The 20678-nt window shown below is 39.3% G+C and overlaps 1 protein-coding gene across 1 annotated transcript; it reads right to left on the reverse strand.

Moving 5' to 3' along the window:
• Positions 1–808: 808 nt before the first annotated feature.
• LOC114275002 (cytochrome P450 716A75-like) lies at positions 809–19192 on the reverse strand. Its single transcript, XM_082912529.1, has 4 exons — positions 19037–19192; positions 4499–4955; positions 1617–1804; positions 809–1404 (listed from the first exon to the last, which is right to left on the reverse strand). Exons 1-4 carry the CDS (start codon positions 19142–19144, stop codon positions 1111–1113), a joined length of 1047 nt encoding a protein of 348 aa, XP_082768655.1. The 5' UTR covers positions 19145–19192; the 3' UTR covers positions 809–1110.
• Positions 19193–20678: the final 1486 nt, after the last annotated feature.

The raw sequence follows: 20678 nt of genomic DNA on the forward strand, positions 1-20678 counted from the left end.
ACATAATTTGTACAACTCGAATACACACAATTGAGACTCTTACTAGTAAGACTTTTTGAAACAAAAAACTCCAACCGGTAAGAGTCTCATTTAGACAGATTCAGAAGAAAAAAATTGTGTGAATAAATCATTAATCTAAATCATATTAGTGTTTGTTTACTTACTTCAAGTTATGAGATTAATTTGGTCAACTATGTTTGAATCAGTTTTCTGAATATGAATATGAAAACGAAAATGATGAGTGTCACCAAATTATTTTTTAATTATTTAAAATTTCTTTCAAAAAATAGGTTTTAAAAACCAAACCAAACTCTAGTAAATGGATTGGACACTCTACTCATCTCAGCTCTTGTGGGCTTGTCTTTTTCTTGGGTGAGTTTGGGACTTGTCATATAACTTGTTTTGATTATAAAAAAAAATTATTAGCAAAAATAAAAGTTTATTATATATATAAATATATATATTAGAGGAGAAAATTTTATTATCTTTAAATATACAAATACATCGAGGCAATACAACTATGGATAATAACCCTTAACCAAAACAAAAAATAAAATAAAATAAAATTAGTGAGAATCCAACAAAAGCACACAACCACAAGTACAATAGAACTCTCTAATCAACAATAATTATTGTAACAGCTTAATACAAAATCCATTTCCTAGCAGACCATAAAACATATCAAAGATTTGTTTTTCCAAATGATGGTGATGATTCTAAACCACCATAACATCAAGTGTTGAAATACAATAATATATGCAATTTCAAGATCAATAGTTGCGTTTCAGCTGATCATGTCATTCAAATAAGACCTCAACTTTTGTATGTGCCTTATTAAAAATTAATTACTACTAAAATTGGTGTTACTACATAACTAAAACTGGTCAAATACACAATCTTAATGAAGTAACACATTATAATAACAAAACTACATAAGGTAAATAATATAAGGACAAATACAAGAAAGAAATTAAAAAAAGAAAAAGTTTAGGTACAAAGCTTGGCTTATGTACAGCTAGAGAAATGTTTGTGATAGAATCATCAAAGACAGAGACTTTATTGAGTTGAGTCAAGTTGAGCGGAATCAATGTATTTAAGTTTTTAATTTAATTAATAGGGAAATAGTTGAATGGGAAGACCCTTCTCGGGGATAGGCATGGGATTAACAACAATCTTCTCATTGGGAATCAATTTCTCCCACTTGAACCTCTTGACAAGGTTGTGCGTGAATACCAATATTTCCAAACGAACATACTCTTTTCCAGGGCACATCCTCGGTCCTCCTCCAAATGGTACAAATGTGTAAGGCGCTGGTCCTCTTCCTTCAAATCTCGATGGATCAAATTTATATGGTTCCGAGAAATATTCTGGATTTTTATGAGTTGAGTGTGTGCTCCAATATATCTACATACATACAAATATTTAAAATTTAACAACAAACAAGAAATGTGAATAATTAACTTAACCATTAAATTTTGTACACAAATGTGTTTCTTGCATTTATTATAGAAAAAATCTATAAACACATAAACTTATTACATAATTAAATACTACTCTCTCATAATTTCTATGCAAGTAGAAGAAATGATAATTAACTTATGAAGTAAGTAGTATACCTTCCAACCCTTTGGGATATAGAAGCCTTCGTACATGAAATCAGTCAAGACATCTCTGAAAGCACCTTGAACAGGTGGTGCAAGTCTCAACACTTCACAAGCTACATTCCATGATAATTTCATCTTTTGAATGTCTTCCCAATTTAATAATTCACCAGGACCTTTCGATTTTGCAATGTCCATTTGCTCTGCATGTTTACGAAGGATCAGAAAAACCAAAAAAAAAAAAAAAACTATACTTGCCATCCCAATTCAACATTTCATCCGGTGCTTTTGGGAACTCTTACTTTTCTACTCTAGCATTCCTCTTTTAAGCATTACATCTTTACTTTTTAAAATTAAATCTATATCATAATTTTTTTCTAAAGGATAAATTACAAATACACCCCCTAAAGTTTTTTTAAAATACAAATTGCCCCCTATGGTTTAAAAAATTTCAAATACCCCTTTATTAGAATTTTTTGTTTAACAGAATTAATTAAAAATAAAATTCATAATTGCTCTCGTATACAATAATAAAATTATCTAAATTATTAATTGAAATATATTTCTTATATCATTAAAAACTGTTAATTGACTTGATGATTTATTAATAAAAGAGGCAATTTGTTATAAAATTAGAAACCTCATGGAGTGGAATGTAATTTCTAGAACTACATAGGCAATTCATATTTTAATTAAACCTCCGGGGTGAATTTGTAATTTACCCTTTTCTAAAAGACCAATTAAATGAAATTGTGTAGTTACGATTAGGGTGAAGTACCAATAAATCTCAAATAGTGATTTTATAAATTGTTTGGTTTTCCATTTTTTCTTATACACCTAAAAGTCTCATTCTATTGTGAATTATATAAAGTGCCGAGTATAAACGCGTGGATATTACGTGTTGAGAGACAAATGTGGGTTTTCTCATAATGTTGAAATTACTAAACGTAACACTTCAAAAAAAAATTCTTAATTTACTTTTCCTAAACGTAACACTTCAATACAACACTAAAAAAACATAAAACTCTAATGTAATACACTTAAAAAACTCCTTAGTGTATTTTTCTCAAACGTAACAATGTAACATTCTAAAAAACTCCTTAATGTACTTTTTCAAAACGTAGCAATCCAATTAATGTAGCACACAAAACCTTTTTAGTGTGTTTTTTCCAAACATAACGCTCCAATGTTACACATTAAAAACCTTTTTAGTGTACTTTTCTCAAATATAACAATGTAATATTTTAGAAAAACTTCTTTGTGTATTATTTTTCAAATGCAACATTCTAATGTAACACTCCAATGTAACACTAGAAAATCATACTAACAAAAATGTAGATTTTCATACTTAACAACCAACACTTTAGCCACCAATCCCTCCAAAAAGAATCTTCCACACCTTACCTTTCCATTCACACACCAAAAATGAATCAGAAAATTGAAAAAATGAATCACAAAAGGATATTCACTAAACTCAAATTGCACCAAATCAAATGAATATAACTTTTCAAAACAAAAGGGACTAATTGGTTCATAAGAAAACTGTTAAGACTAAATGAATCAACATTCTCTCATATGAGATTTATGGGTAAATTTTTTTTACGATTATTGAATTAAATTAATTTTTTTATGTATATAAACTATACAAAAAAAAAATCTAAAAAATAACATGTTAAATCACTAAAATAAGATACCACAGATCTAATTGTTTTGGACGGAACTTTCTCCAAATTGTATTTCCGCTCCAATTCAGTGAAAATATTAATAAAATGATAACATGTAAGTTTTTTTTTAAAATTTAAAAGATCACATATTTTTTATGTATCACTTTTTTAACGTTAATAAGATTCTTAATAAAAAATAAATTTATTTTGAGGTGAAAAAAATATATATATATATATTGATAGAGATCAAAAAAAATAAAATAAATTAATGCATCAAAAACAGAGAGTTCACTATAAAATTTTTTGCACATCCACGTGCAATCATACATTGGGAATTTATTTATTCTAAAGTTAAATGCAACATTCGATTCCAACCAAAAAAACAACAAAATAAAGCTTGAACCACCTTGGCCTTGGTAACTCTCTGATCTCATTCGATTCAGTCAACTCAACAAATGACTTGATTCACATGATTTTCTGTTTTTAAATTTGGCCAAAGCTATATAAACTTAATTTTTTTTTATCATATATTTAATCAATCAATAATAAATTATTTTTAAATACAAATTGAATTACATTAATTTAGACAATATATCAACACATATCTATAAGCACAAAAATTAACACAAAAGAAAGCCCGTAATAAGTAATAACAAACTCAATATAACAAAAAAATTCATAGTAAAAGAAAAATAATTATTATTTTTCTTCAGGTTGATCCCGGACCCAATATCTTCATATGTTGTTCTCTATAATATATTTAAATTCTAAGTAATTTTTCGATAAGTAACATTATATGATAAGTTAAAAGTACAATAATAAGATAACTAATGTTTCATGTCTACACACAACAAATATTACAGAAAAATATGAAATCAAATGCATATGTGAGTACAATGAGGTTAACATTAGATGAAAATATACATCTAGCTAGTGGATTCAGATCATTTCAACTCCAAAATGGCATTATTAATTTTTGAGAGGTGCATTTAGAGGGGAAAATATTCAATAATCCTGGAAAACTACATAGTCATACTTCAAACCAATCATCAATTACTTAGCCCCATGTTGTTCCTCCATCTCCAACATAAATCGTGGGCCCCTAACCCTCTCTACCAATCAAAACTTTATAAAGCACCACGTGTCCATACTCCCGAAATACTGAATAATCACCCTATTTAGAAGCACTCGAGATGGTCCAGTTAAGTAGAGTAAAATTAGGAACATACATACCCTTGTAAACTCCTTGATAGATGTGAGGTAACTCTGCGAGATACTTGACAATGAAAGCACAAGCAGAGCTTGCAGTGTCATGGCCACCAATAAGCAAACCCAATATCTTATCTGCAATATCAATCTCCTTCATGAACTTGCCATCCTCATCCGCCGTGAGCAACATGTGGGACAATATATCTTGCGTTGGTGACGCCTTCCCCTCCGCCAAGTCGATCTTTCTTTGCTTGATGATTCTCATTAGGAACTCCTTTCTGATGTATTCGGACGCCTTGATGGAACGATGAAATGGTGTCCCTAGAAAGTCCACTGGGATTGACACTAACCCCTCTGATAAGACCTTGAAACGTTCCAAGAATCTATCAACTTCCTTTGGATCTTCTATGCTAAGAAACAATCGACAAGCAATCCAGAATGTGTAGCGTTGGGTGAGTGGGTAGACCACAACGATCATGTCCTATAAAATTATATGCAACAACAAAATTCATAATTATTTAAATAAAAATTAGTGCATTTATTGACAAATACAATTGTAAAATAATTTAAGTACAATTATACTTAAAAATAGATTTATATGCTTTTAAATTTGAGTCTCGGTATAATAGATTATGACGTTCTTCTCTGTAAAATTTAATTGTCAAGGTATTTAACTGGTCTTTGATAGTCCCCAAATTAAACAGTACAATGCAAGAAAATAACTCCAATTATTTACTTTTATGTACTTGCAAGGAAAATGTTTTGTCGGATTGTCCATCTATCACTCACAAATATATATGCTTTCTAGTATTTCTCAAACATTTAACAATATAATCTATATTTCAATCCTTTTCACCAATGATTATGGTAAAATGTATTGCATGTGTATGGAAAAGAAATAAACCTTCTCGTATAATCCTGTTGATCAAGCCTGCGCTTCTCTGTACGTCGTCGCTTTATCACCTGAAAACACAAACGCGAGCTAGCCGGCGGGTGTGCGCTGGAAACATCTCCGATGCCTAAGTCAGTAAGCTTGACAAATAGACAAAAACTCTGTGTATTCAGAAAGCAAAGTTGTGTTACCTCTCCAAAGGTGATGTTTGTGAGCTTTTATAGGTTTCGTGTGGCACAATCCTAGTAGGACTTCTACTCCTCCATGCAGAGTCCTCCTAGGATTCATACTCTTGAAAGATAATGCTTATCCTTCAACACCCCCCTCACTCCTTAAACCAAGTGAGATGGTTTTATCATGGCCGAACTCAAATATGACCGAAGTAAATATGTCTGTGCATAGCCGAAGAGTAAGCCAAACTAACTCTTCCTTTTAATGCTCTTACGTCGGCTCCTCATGCACAACCCATGGCACGGTCAGACCAAACTAACATGTCGAGACCGGTGTAACTCCAGGACCGGTCTAACTCCAAAGTACCGTTAGACTGATCTAACTTCGATCTTCTATCAAACCGAACTAGCTTCACGGCATTAGGACCGGACTATCTACAAAATAACCACACGACCGGTGTAACTTACATGGCCATTTTACTTGGCCTTTTGTACTACGGCTCACAACGGTCCATTACCCAGCTTGGCCCAATTTTTACATAAATTACCTTCTCAATTGCCCCTTAATTCCATCTGCCTAGCATGATTGGGATTACCTGTCAACCAGCCGAGCTATAATTTTTAGCCTATCCAGGCGAGCTAAAAACCCTTTAGCTTTTCCAGCCGAGCTAAAATTCTTTTGCCTATCCAATCCGAGTGAAACTCACACTGGGCTCTAGCTGTCCGGTTAAAACGTCTTTTCAATCACAGCAACTGAATCGTTTCTTATTCCAATGACACGTGGCAGGCGCTGACTGGCTCAATGCAACTGTCACGCCGCCTTCGTACTCCGCGCTTTGTTTTGAACAGTCCCGCCCAAATTTTGGACTTTCTAACAAAAACAAACCCTAAGGCAAAAATCCTTCCACTTTTGCTATTCATCTTCTTCCTTTTCTTCGAGGTCTTCACTGTTCTTCGTTTTCTGAAAGAGCTCGTCGTTTGCTGCCTGTTGCTTCCATCTCCAGTTCTTGCCTATTCATCTGGTTAGTATTGCTCATCTATTTTGTTTTTGTATTTTATTTTCCGTGTTTTTGCAAAACATCTTTTTCCATTTCGCTTGGCTCTGTACTTTTCTGGAAAAAACTTAACAATAGAACACGAGTTCACACAATATCTTGTAGAAAACTGGTCTTTGATCCAAAATCATGATGCAACCGAACTAGGACACTGTTTAAGCTAGGTAGAAGTTTAGCCAGTTTACAACCAGATTAACACTTCATGTTTACACTAGTAGTTTTAACGAGTTAAACCACTTCTTGTTGTACCTCGGCCGAGGTTACCAACCGAACTAGGAGAGCTGCCCCTAGACGATCAACCAGTCAAACAGAACCGTTCCCACAACCGAGATATCGAGACGTTTGCCAAGGCCGACGTAATAAAAACCCTGCTCAAACCGAGCTACCAATCACCTTGAAGAAACCGAGACAAAACCTGTAGCATCCCACACAGTCGAAGTAGGATATCTTTTTTTTCTTGGTTTTAATTTGTAGCACAGCCCAATGATCTGTGCTTAACACCTTTGTTCTTCACTTTGCAGACTTAGGTTGCCCAGGCACTCCTCTGAGCGCTCAACCGAGCTACTGAGCACAATTTTTGGACCGAACTTATTTATTCATAATTTATACCATAAAATAGGGAAGTATAGGTTTCTAGTAAATACTCCGGGCGGTCTAGCCGAATTCAAAAAAGACTACAATATACCCGATGACGTCCACCTGATTTTAGCCGAAAAAGATGTCATACCTTGGGGCAATGAAGGCTTTGTCCCCTTTACCCTTTTGTCCATAATTGAAACCGGACTACGATTTCCAGTCCAACCCTTAATTTGTGAGTTTCTTAGGCAAACCAGACTCTGCCCAACCCAACTATCCACCAATTCCTACCGTATAATAATGGGTATAGCCGAACTGAACCGCCAAGTCGGTCTCAACCTCGGTCTGGCCGAAATCTTTCACCAATACTCCATTGGTTCGAAGGAAGACGGCTGGGTGTATTATCTTAGAATACGCCGTCGTCGTGAGAAAATAATAAAGAACACACCGGATAAAGACTTAAACGACGACGATTTTTTCTGGGTGTCTGGGAACTTTGAGAATCGCCAAGCCCAGATTCCTGGCCGAAGCATCAATTGGAAAAAAGGAGAACCCGGTATATTTACTTCGGTTTTCTTGCGTGCTATTTTATATTTCGGTTTTTTAATCTTTCGACCGAACTGACAGTTGTCTTCTTTCGCAAATTCTACCCACCTCCATTCTTTATACAGCTACCCAAATCTAGTGACTTTGCGCGCCGCACTACGGTATCCAGAACGTAGTTGGGCCAAGCTGCTAAAATTCGCGCTGACCTATAGATATAGCGGCCGCTGAAAAGCGAGAGTGACCGACTTTCTGCTAGAGGACGCCCCAAAACCGGACCCAACCTTGCCAGAAATCAGACTAATCCCACTAACCGCTGAAGAAGAAATGGCCAAAAGAAACAGAGTCAGGGCCCTCTTGACTGAGACCAACAGACCTGAAGTACCAACACCAAGTCAAACGCAACCTGTCGTTGTGGCCCTTCCTTCTCAACAGCCTTCTTCATCACGCCCATCCAAGCGCGCTCGATCTATTTCGACCGAACAGCGTCTTGTGGATGACGACGAATCCATCCCTCCACCAATTCCACAGCCGGAGTCTTCTGACCGGGCTGGCTCTTCTCGGTGGGCACCAAAGCTGAAATTTCAGAACCGCCTTATTCAAGACACCGATTCAGTGGTCGCTGAGAAGGATCACTTGATGTCCTTCACTCTTGCCAAAAGTGTGTGCCTTCCAGCAGACATGGAGCACCACCATAATTTGACCGAGCTAAAGGCCATTCGATCGGCCACCAAGTCCACGATCCTGGTATGATGCCCCTTGTCTCTTCAAAAAATTTTCCCAACTTTCAGTTCGATTTGCTTATTGATTTCTTTCCATTCATTACAATCTCTTCAGAAGAGCCAAATTGCCCACCAAAAGGTATTGAAGCTCAGGAAAACGACGAGGCAGGCCCTGGCAGAAGTTGAAGCAAAAACGACCGAGCTGAAGGAATCCCACCAAAAAACGGCCGAGCTAGAGGTTGAGGTAGCTCGTCTATCTGGACTAGTTACCTCGGCTGAAGCTGACAAACAGAAAGCGTTGATCCTGATGAAAGACAAGTACCTTCGTGAGCTAGTCAAGCTTGAAGGGAAAAAGGATGCCAAAATTGCCGAGCTGATGAAGAAGGTCGGTGACGCAAACGCTGAAGGTTTCAAAGAGGCGGAAGGCCTCTATATTCCGCAATGTGAGGGAGCGAAAGACCTATTCTTCAAGTGCGGCTGGAGAAGTGCTGTGGAGCAGCTCGGCTGTGGGCCCGAAACCGAGGTCTATAATGCTCCTCAGTATTTCATTCCGGCCTCACTGGCGGAGTATGCTGCTTCCGTCCAACAACAATTTTTGTAGGATTCAGATGATGAAGATAGAGAAAACAAACCAACTGTTACTCCGGTAGTCAATGAGCAGGGCAACAATCAATCAACTCGGTTGGAGCCAACGGCTGAAGACCTGACTATTGAGCCACCGCCGACTGACGTAGTTGCTACTGAGACTGATCTTCTTGCTGCAACCGGTGCTCAAGTTGACATTGACGCTGACCTTGAAGACCTTTTTGCTTGATTTTGTACTTTCTTTTCGTTGTTTACTTTTTTGCTCTTGTAACCGGGCTGCGGCCCCTCCTTTGTATTTGTTTTTTGATGAATGAAAATTTTCTTATTTTTGAACTCTTACTTCGGTTGATCTGTATGTTTGTACTTGTAATGACTTTTCCGTGATCTTTTCACTTCCAACTGTTATCTCGGTTTAAATTCCTGTTTTGAGCTTGCTTTCTAATAGTAGTGTGGCCGAGATATTTTTTTTCTGATCTCAGCGGAGCAATCTGACTGAACTTACTAGCCAACCACTCTTTAGCCGATGTCCTTTCTTCGGCTAAAGAGTACTAAGAGTTGGTTTAATCCAGCCAACCACTCTTTTAGCCGATGTCCTTTCTTCGGCTAAAGAGTACTAAGAGTTGGTTTAATCCAGCCAACCACGTTTTTAGCCGATATCCTTACGTCGGCTAAAGAGTACTAAGAGTTAGTTAATCCAGCTAACCACTCTTTTAGCCGATGTCCTTACGTCGGCTAAAGAGTACTAAGAGTTGGTTTAATCTAGCCAACCTCTAAGTTAGTTTTTTCGGCCAACTTAGAATAATGTTTGGTTATTCCGACCAAACGTCCTGCAGCCTGGATCCTTATCCTGGGCTTAGGAAAGGTGTTGGTTTAATCCAGCCAGCCTCTAAGTTAGTTTTTCCAGCCAACTTAGAATAATGTTTGGTTATTCCGACCAAACGTCCTGCAGCCTGGATCCTTATCCTGGGCTTAGGAAGGGTGTTGGTTTAATCCAGCCAACCTTTAAGTTAGTTTTTCCAGCCAACTTAGAATAATATGTTTGGTTATTCCGACCAAACGTCCTGCTGCCTGTATCCTGGGCTTAGGAAGGGTGTTAGTTTAATCCAGCCAACCTTTAAGTTAGTTTTTCCAGCCAACTTAGAATAATGTTTGGTTATTCCGACTGAACGTCCTGCAGCCTGGATCCTTATCCTGGGCTGAGGAAGGGTGTTGGTTTAATCCAGCCAACCTCTAAGTTAGTTTTTCCAGCCAAATTAGAATAATATGTTTGGTTATTCCGACCAAACGTCCTGCAACCTGGATCCTTATCCTGGGCTTAGGAAGGGTGTTGGTTTAATCCAGCCAACCTTTAAGTTAGTTTTTCCAGCCAACTTAGAATAATATGTTTGGTTATTCCGACCAAACGTCCTGCAGCCTGTATCCTGGGCTTAGGAAGGGTGTTGGTTTAATCCAGGCAACCTCTAAGTTAGTTTTTCCAGCCAACTTAGAATAATGTTTGGTTATTCCGACCAAACGTCCTGCAACCTGGATCCTTATCCTGGGCTTAGGAGGGGTATTGGTTTAATCCAGCCAACCTCTAAATTAGTTTTTCCAGCCAACTTAGAATAATGTTTGCAATATACCTAACTTCACTAAAGTTAACTTTTACAGAGAACAACTTATGCTGAAAAGAATCGATTTGTTTTATTGAGGAAAGAAAGAAAAAAAAATTACATATGTTTGAAAAAAGCTAAAAATAAAATAACTTGAGATTGGCTGTATTCCATGGCCTAGGGATTGCTTTGTCGTCCTTGTCTTCTAGGTGGTATGCCCCTTTGCCTGCTAACCTAACCACTTTGTAAGGTCCTTCCCAATTAGGCCCTAGCTTGCCATCTCCTAGCACCAGGGTGTTTCCCATTACTTTGCGCAGCACCCAATCTCCGATCTTGAATTGTCTTGGATATACTGTTTTGTTGTATTTCCTGGATAACTCTTGTTGATACGAGGCAATGTGGACTAGTGCTCTTTCTCTTCTTTCTTCAGCGAGGTCGAGCTCCAACGTTACGGCTTCTTCATTCAAGTCGAGATCAAAATTTTCGCTTCGAATTGTGGGGAGGCCAACTTCCAGTGGGATTACTGCTTCCATTCCGTAGGTTAAGGAGAATGGTGTTTCTCCTGTTGATCGTCAAGGTGTGGTGCGGTAAGCCCATACAACATGAGGAAGTTCTTCCGCCCACTTGCTTTTTGCCTTCTCTAACCTTTTCTTCAGTCCATCTAAGACAATCTTGTTTGAAGCTTCTGCCTGTCCATTTGCTTGGGGATATGCCGGTGTAGAGTTATAGAACTCTATCTTGTACTCTTCACAAAAGCCTCTGAAGATTTTGCCGTCGAACTGAGTGCCATTATCTGAGATTAGGGCTTTTGGTATGCCAAACCGAGTGATGATGTTTTGCCAGACAAACTTCTTCACATCTTTTTCCTTCATTTATGCCAATGCTTCTGCTTCTACCCACTTTGTGAAGTAGTCTGTTGCTGCGAGAAAGAACTTCCTGTTGCCGGGTGCGGTTGGAAGTGGTCCTACTATGTCCAAGCCCCACATTGCAAAAGGCCATGGGCTAGTCAATGGTAGGAGTTCTCTAGCTGGTTGATGTATTTGGTGTGCAAATTTTTGGCATTTCTCACACTTCTTCACATATTTCTCTGAGTCTGCCTGCATGTATGGCCACCAGTATCCTTGTGAAATAGCCCTATAAGCTAGCGATCTTCCTCCTTGATGGCTTCCGCACACCCCTTCGTGTATCTCGTACAAGAATGCTTCCACTTTGCTGGGGTGGACACACTTTAGATAGGGTCCTGAGAACGACTTTTTGTATAATGCCAAAGATGGGGAGAGCCAAAATCGCTGTGACTTTGCTCTAATTTTGTTGGATTCTTTCTTTTCTTCCGGTAGGACGCCATCTTTCAAGAATAGTATGATGGGATCCATCCATGAGGGGCCTAGTTCTGTGCAACATACCTCTTCTACTTCGGGGTCCTCAATGCTTGGTCTAGGTAGGTAGTCGATCAGTAGTGGATGAGGGATGGAGGTGTCTACCATTGAGGCGAAGCCTGCTAGTTCGTCTGCTCTGCTGTTCTCCTCTCTGCCTATATGTTCTATCCTTACTACTTCAAATTTCTTGATTTCTGTTCTGACCAATTCTTGGTACTTGGCCATCCTATCATCCTTTGCTTCATAGTCTCCAGAAATTTGGTTTACCACCAACTGTGAGTCACTGTAGACCATTAATTCGGTGGCCTTCATGTAGTATGCTGATTTGAGTCCTGCTAGGAGTGCTTCATATTCCACTTCGTTGTTTGATGTTGGGAAGCCAAGGTTCATTGCTTGCTCCACAACCAGGCCGTCTGGTGAGATGAGGACTATGTCAAGTCCTGCACCATGCCGGTTGGATGCGCCATCCACAAAGAGCTTCCACATCTCACCAACGAACAACTTCCAGCAAGTGGAGGGATCGGATGATGTCGTGGGGTCAAGAATGGTGCTGGTGTTTTCTTCAAGGTCCATGCTTGCTGTCTACCCCTCGCTATCTGATTGAACCAAGTTTTTATTTGTTGGTGAGTCTTGGTTTGTTGTAGCTTGGTTTCCTTCTTCCTTGCTGTCTTTAGTCTGGTCTGCCTTGGAGTCTGACTGAGTACCTTCTGCTGGGGATTGCGCTATTCTGGTGTCAACTTCCATCCCTAGTTCGGTCGTGTCAGTTAGGTCGACTGGGCAGATATGATGACTTCCAAGAGTAAATTCTGCGACGAAGTCTGCCAAAGATTGGGCTTTTACTGCGGTTCTAGGTTGGAACTTGACGTCGAATTGTCCCAGCTCTACTGCCCACTTCAAAATTCGCCCAGAAAAGTTCGCCCTCTCAAACAAAGCTTTTAGTGGGAAAGCTGTGAGGACGACTATGGTGTGGGCGCGAAAGTAGTGTGCCAATTTCCTGGAGGCCATCATCAAGGCTAATGCCAGTTTTTCCAGTGGCAAATACCTTGTTTCGACTCCCAGCAATGTCTTGCTGACATAATAGATGGGCAGATGTTGAATTCCTTCCGCACGGACCAACACTGCGCTAATTGCGTGCTGAGAGACTGCAAGGTATAGGAAGAGTTCTTCTCCTGGTATTGGGGTGACCAGTAATGGTGGAGAGGACATGTATTCTTTCAGGCTTTCCAGTGCTTGGTCGCATTCTTCGTCCCATTCAAACTTGGTTTTTAAAGCTTGAAAGAATGGTCGTGGTCTGTCTAACGATCGGCTTATGAACCGATTGAGCGCGGACGCCATGCCGGTGAGATGCTGTACTTCTTTTACTGAGTTTGGTCTCTCCAAATCCTGAATTGCTTTGATCTGGGAGGGTTCCGCTTCTATACCCCGGTTGGTCACAAGGAAGCCCAAGAATTTGCCAGATCCTACTCCGAATGCACACTTAGATGCGTTGAGGCGCAACTTGTGCTTCTTTAGGATTTCAAACATCTCTCCTAGGTCCTTGAGATGGTTATTTTCATTCTTGCTTTTGACCACCATGTCGTCGATGTAAGCCTCCATCGTTCTTCCTAACAATGGTTCGAACATCTTGGTGACCATTCGTTGGAATGTTGCCCCTGCGTTTTTCAAGCCAAAGGGCATGACCTTGTAACAGTATAGTCCTCTCGGAGTTGTAAAGGATGTGACCTCCTGGTCTGGTTCATGCATGGCGATTTGGTGGTAGCCTGTGTATGCATCCAGAAAGCTAAGTCGGTTGTGCCCCGCTGTTAGGTCTACTAGTTGATCAATCCGTGGTAAAGGAAAGCTGTCTTTTGGGCATGCCTTGTTGACTGTTTTGTAGTCGACGCAGACACGCCATTTGCCATTCTTCTTTGGCACTATGACCGTGTTGGAGATCCATTTTGGGTAGTGCACCTCTCTAATTGCTCCTGCCTCCAGCAAGTTGCCTACTTCTTACGCCACTATTTCGGCATGGTGAAGTGCTGATCTGCGAGTGCTCTGAATGACTGGTCTGGCGGATGAGTGGACATTAAGTTGGTGACAGATGAAGTTTGGATCAATGCCTAGCATGTCGTAGGGTGTCCAGGCGAACACTTCAATGTTAGAGGTTAAGAATTCCAAAACCTCTAATCTCTCAGTGCTGGACAACGACGAACCGAGCAAAAAGAACTTATCCGGGTTCTTTTCATCTATTTTTACCTCTACCAAGTCCTCCACTGCTTTCTGATCCGCCGCTTTTCCGACATCTACGAATAGCTCATTACTCTCAGGTTCTTCCACCGAATGAACGTATCCTTTGGCAGCGCGGCTGCCATTTACCGTGACGAAGCATTACTTCGACATGATCTGATCTCCATAGACTTCTTCAATTACCCCAGAATCGTTGGGGAACCGCATTACTTGGTGGTAGGATGACGCCACCGATCGCATGGCATGCAGCCATGTTCTGCCTAAGATGATGTTGTAAGTGGAGAGGACCTTCAATACCCAGAACTCCACTTGTTTCGTCACGCTTCCTGCTCTAACTGGAAGAATTATTTTGCCGACGGGCCATTCTGGCATGGAGTTGAATCCAATTAGGGGAGATACAGCAGACGCCAAGTCTTTGTCTTGTAGCTTCAGTTGTTTAAATGTTTCATAGTACATGATTTCACATGAACTACCCTGGTCAATCAGAATCCGCTTGACATCAAAATCCTTGACTCGGAGAGTGACGACCAGGGCATCATTGTGAGGGAAATATATCCGTTCTAAGTCTTTATCTGAAAAAAACATGGCGTTTGTTGCCTCTGTCTTCCCCTTCTTGATGGCAGGTTGGGCACTTAGCACCTCTCTTAAGTGTTCAACCTTTTTGATTGATCCTCTGAGCTCGCATATACGCTCAGGTTCGAAAACTCCATGTATCACATTGATAACGCCTTGAGGTGGGGCATCGATTGGCATTCCGTTGGGGTGGTTATGGTCCTGGGGGGCTGGTTAGGCCCCTCCTTCGATGTATTTATCCAGGTGACCTGCTGCCACCAATTCCTCCAAGTGTTGTCTCAATGGCGTGCAATTTTCAGTGCGGTGCCCCTTTTCTTTGTGGAAGGTGCATCGTGATCTTTCGTCATAGTCCTTCTGAGCTTCCTCTAGCTTGGTTGGCCATCTGACGAAAGGCTCATCTCTTATTTCACTTAGAATCTGATATATCGTTTTCTTGAACACCGTGGTTATGGCAGTGCGGATTCTCAACCATCTTTTATCCGGGTCTTCTCCGTTATCTCCTCTGCCACGTCCGTTTCTGTTCGGTCGATCTACCGTATTGACCTTCGCTGAGGTCTTCTTTTCTGGTACTGTGGTCGCCCCAGATTTTGCTTTGGCACGTGCGCCATCCTCTTCTACCCTGATGTGCTGATGCACTCTTTCCATCAAGGCTTCCATGGTGAGGGGTGGGGTCATGGTGATCGAGTCCCTTAGTCCGTTCCCGACTGGAAGGCCTATTTTATACTGTGCAATGGCGAGATTGGTGGGGCAGTCCCCAATCTGATTGAATGTCTCCCAGTAGCGACTATTGTAGGATCTTAGGGTCTCTTTATCGCCCATGTCGATGGAGAGTAGCTGGTCGATCTCCACTGGGGTTTTAGTGTTTGTTCGGAACCTTGTTACGAAGGCCTCTGCCAATTGCGCCCAAGAGGCTATGCTGCTCTCTGGAAGTTTCTCGAACCAAGTCAAGCCTAGGTCGCCAAGGCTAGATGGGAAGAGTATGCACATTAAGGCCTCGTTTCGCCTGTATATAGCCATGACCTGGCGAAAGTGGCTCAAGTGTGAGTAGGGGTCCATCTTCCCTTCATATGTAGTGAATTTGGGCTGAGGGAAGCCTAATGGTAGGGGCGCGTTTTCAATCGTTGGAACAAACGGCGAAGTTTGCAGCCTTGCTAATGCTTTGTCCGTTGGTTCATAGGCAAGGCGCGGTATTGGCATTCCAACCTCGACGCTTCCATGTGTCTGAGGAGCCAACCGCTGTAAGGCAGAAACTCTGTGTGGATCTCATGCCCTGGCATCCTCCTTGCATCGTGCCTTTTCTTCGAGCACGGTTCGTAAGTCGGATGATCTGGGTAACTCCGTTTGTCTAGATCTGGTTTGGTGCGTATGTGAGGGCCAATACGTGCTTCCTTCAGTGTATGATCTTTCAGATCTCGTCCTCTCAGACCTGGAGTGACGAGTTCTGGAAGACCTAGATTGAGTATCGCCTGTCATGAGGTTTCTGCTCTCTCCTTGCGAGGGTGTGGTATTCCTACTACGATTTTCTAAGTGGCGAGGGGGCGTCTTGTTTTTGCGCCCCTCTCCTATCGCCACTTCTTTTTTCTTCATCTGGCGCTTCAAGGCTTCCATGTCGGCCGCCATCTTCCTTATTAATTCGTCTTGTTCCTTCACGCTGTCCTCCAGAACTTGAGGATCAATCCTCCGTCTTTGCCTCTCAAGACTTTGTGAACGAGAGTGACGGGGGCTGTGTGTCCGTCTTCCCCTAGTATCTCTCCTGGAGTTATGTCGTTGGGGCTCCAAGTCCACCATGGGAGGGATAGAAGGTAGTCCTTCACGCCTGGCCCCCCCATCTGGTGTTTGCCCGTCGATGGTGGACTGTGGTAATTCTTCAATGTGTGCCATTGTTCTTCAAAAGGTAAAGCTTGATCAAGAGGTTTTGTCCTGTCTGTTTTTCCCACAGACGGCGCCAATTGTACGGGAAAGAAATAAACCTTCTTGTATAATCCTGTTGATCAAGCCTGCGCTCCTCTGTACGTCGTCGCTTTATCACCTGAAAACACAAACGTGAGCTAGCCGGCGGGTGTGCGTCGGAAACCTCTCCGATGCCTAAGTCAGTAAGCTTGACAAATAGACAAAAACTCTGTGTATTCAGAAAGCAAAGTTGTGTTACCTCTCCAAAGGTGATGTTTGTGAGCTTTTATAGGTTTCGTGTGGCACAATCCTAGTAGGACTTCTACTCCTCCATGCAGAGTCCTCCTAGGATTCATACTCCTGAAAGATAATGCTTATCCTTTAAAACCCCCCTCACTGCTTAAACCAAGTGAGATGGTTTTATCATGGCCGAACTCAAATATGACCGAAGTAAATATGCCTGTGCATAGCCGAAGAGTAAGCTGAACTAACTCTTCCTTTTAATGCTCTTACGTCGGCTCCTCATGCACAACCCATGGCGCGGTCAGACCGAACTAACATGTCGAGACCGGTGTAACTCCAGGACCGGTCTAACTCCAAAGTACCGTTAGACCGATCTAACTTCGATCTTCTGTCAAACCGGACTAGCTTCACGGCATTAGGACCAGACTATCTACAAAATAACCACACGACCGGAGTAACTTACATGGCCATTTTACTTGGCCTTTTGTACTGCTGCTCATAACGGCCCATTACCCAGCTTGGCCCAATTTTTACATAAATTACCCTCTCAGCATGCATATATATTCTATCCACGTATAAAAATCACTTGCTTGCAAGAGTACAATTACTTATTTCCCAAATTACTTTGGCATTTTCTCTCAATCTTGAAAGTCATAAATAGAAACGCGCCATCTTAAGAAAAGTAGATGGTGGAGTAATTTTTATGTGTGGTATTTTTTATTATTGTAATTAGTTTTGACAATAGAATCTATTATATTTATATTAGACGTTTGGAAAATATTAGAAAACATATACATTTGTGATTGATAAAAGATAGTGTCACGTGGTGTCCTATTAACATATAAAAATTTCTCTAGATGGTGACTTTGAGAAAGAATTGTGACATTCGCTATTTAATAAATTGGGCCAGGCTTCCCTGCTTTTCAATCTAAGATCGGATTAGAACATATTGTTATACTTGTAGGGGCTCATCACGAGTCCTATTTTGATAATCTAAACCGTTCAATATGTAGAACTAGAAGAGTATTTTATCTTTGTAAAAAATTACGTTGATCGGATATAAATAGCTATTTGATCGTATTAGATTTCTGTCAACGATATATATAATTTTTAAAATAAATTATGGAAAATGAGTGAGACCCCCCTTTTTGGAGTACCCCACAACCTCCAAAGTGATCCACACCACTCATGATGTGTGAGGCCCACTCATGTATGTGTAGGGCCCACATCATGAGTGGTGTGGATCACTTTGGGGGTTGTGAAGGTCCTCCAGAAAGAAGGTCTCCATCATTGTTGATAAAAGGGGAGTTTTTATTCTCGAAAACTCTCAGTGCAATCCATTTCCTTATACATGTAATTTCATATTTTTAATAAAATTTTATTTTGTAGATAAAAAAAAAGTGAGTTTTAAAAAAATAAAAAAAATTAAAATATAAAAAAAGAGAATAAAAAATAAAAATAAATCAAAACTTTAAAAAATTGTGAAAAACTAAGAGTCTCTTTGGTTTAGTTTTAGATTTTTGATTTGGATGTAGAGTTATATTTTGAGTTTTGAATTTTTGAATTATAATTTGAAAAGAGAATTTATTTGATTATGAGTTTTGAAAATAGTTTTGGGATGATTTGTAATTTTTGTTAAAAAAAATTATTGATTAATTGATGTATAGAATGTGTAAAAATGATAGAGAGAAAAAAAATGATTAATTGATTGATTCATAATAATAAAATATATATATATATATATAAGAGAGAGAGAGAGAGAGAGAGAGAGAGAGAGAGAGAGAGAAGATACTTTTAAAAATAAATTTGAGTTGTATTTTAAAATTTTATTTGATTATAAGAGGTGATTTGGAATGTTCTAAATAAGTGTACTTCTTGGTTTTTTACAAAAAAAAAAATATATATATATATATATATAATAATGTAGAAAAGTAAAGAAAGTGATAAGAAAAATAGAGAGCAGATATTAATAGATATTGACTGATATTACCTAAATAAGTATATATAGGTAAAAAAAATACTTTTTAAATTTACGTCAAACACCTACTAAATTTTGATTCAAATCATGACTTGAAACCGAATTAAATTTTGAAAAGTAAATCAAATGCCTAAATCAAACCTTGTTGTCCCAGTCGGTAGCAAAGTGTTGGTGAGCAATGGTGTCCATGATGCCGATGTACCGCTGCAAGGCCTCCAGTTTGAAGAAATTGGGGAGCATTTTCCTCATCTTGATAGCCTCCTCTTGGGATGATGTCTGGGTAGAAGATGGGAAGATCTTGTCGACGGAACTAGGCCACCATGACTAAATCGGCTTGTTTTCGTTGGCGAACAAGAACTTATGTGCCGGTGCACCACAAAACACAACAGTCGGTTATAGCATTAGATTTGTCTTGAAGATGTAAGATGAGTAGTTCAATATTCGCTCGAATATGAACTTTTCTGGTTGTCCCTTCCACCCGGCACCCAAGTACTCGATGCTCTCCCCGATCACCGGCCATCCTGTTTTGCCTGGCAGCAGGTTTTTGGCCTTGGATTGTGAGAGAAACACAACGAGAATTATAAAGAGGGAAACGAGAGAGATTGAGATATACAAGAGCTCCATGACCGCTTTCGAGAAATGAAAAAATATATATATATACATATAGCATTGGCATATAAATGCAATTATGAAAGTGACTCGTGTACCTCGTGGCTGGGGCATATCAGAGTAAAGCGATGCCGTTGAGGACAAAAGAGAGGACTTTAGTTTGGTTTGAGTTTTTTAAGTGTTTTTGTTTTTTGTGTATTTTTTTTAAAAATTTTTAGTGAATATTTTTAAAATTTTAAAAATTTTTTTTTACTTTTTTATATGCATCTTAGATGTATCTAAAAAGTAAAATATTTGTAAAAAAATATTTTAAAAAATTAATAAATACACAAAAATACGAAAAATATACTGATGTTTTGTATTTTTGATATTTAGTGAATTTTTTAAAGATTTTTTTCACAAAAATTATACTTTTTAAGGAAAATTATTTATAAGTCTTATTAGGGAGACTTATACTATATATGGTCCTACTAAAAAACTTGGGTGATTCTACTTACACCTCCTTACACCGTCCATCTCATTACACCACTAAAAAAAATATAACTCTCATTACACCCCCATTATATTACCAATAGTAACCCTAAATTAACCCTTTCATCTCTTTACACCACTCAACTTTTGGAGGGAAAAGAGAGAAGCAGCAGCAAGGAAGACGATGGATCCGACATAGAGAAGGCGAGTGTTTCGGATGGCGGGAGGGATTTGAACGACGTTGCGGTCTGTGTTATCGGTGTGGACGATTAAACTCATTCTTCTCATTCGCTCAAGGTAAGTGAGAAACTCTTCTTTCTCTCTCTATATTGACAGATATATATGTATCTATATATGTATCTCTATCATCTATATCGTAATTTTTTTTGAATAAACAAAGAATAACACATTCCCAACACAGTTTTGGTGGTTTTGATCTTCTAATTTAATTGGGTTTGTAATTTTTGGTGCTAATTTTGAATGTTGAACTTCAAATTTTGGTCCTCTACGTTGTCAGATTTTTATTCTCTGTTTTGATGTTCTAATTTTGAATTTTGAATGTTGAAGTTGAAATTTTGGTCCTCTGTTTTGATCTTCTATGTTGTAATTTAGTAACTTCAATCAGTTCGTGGCTCTTACTTGAAAAAGTATTTCTACTCTTGCTGAGAAACTGTGACTTAAAAAGTATTTCTACTTCAACTTC

The sequence above is a fragment of the Camellia sinensis genome, unplaced genomic scaffold (genome assembly GCF_055761805.1).
Source record: "Camellia sinensis isolate YWXY unplaced genomic scaffold, ASM5576180v1 Unanchor3, whole genome shotgun sequence".
NCBI classification, from domain to species: Eukaryota; Viridiplantae; Streptophyta; class Magnoliopsida; order Ericales; family Theaceae; genus Camellia; species Camellia sinensis.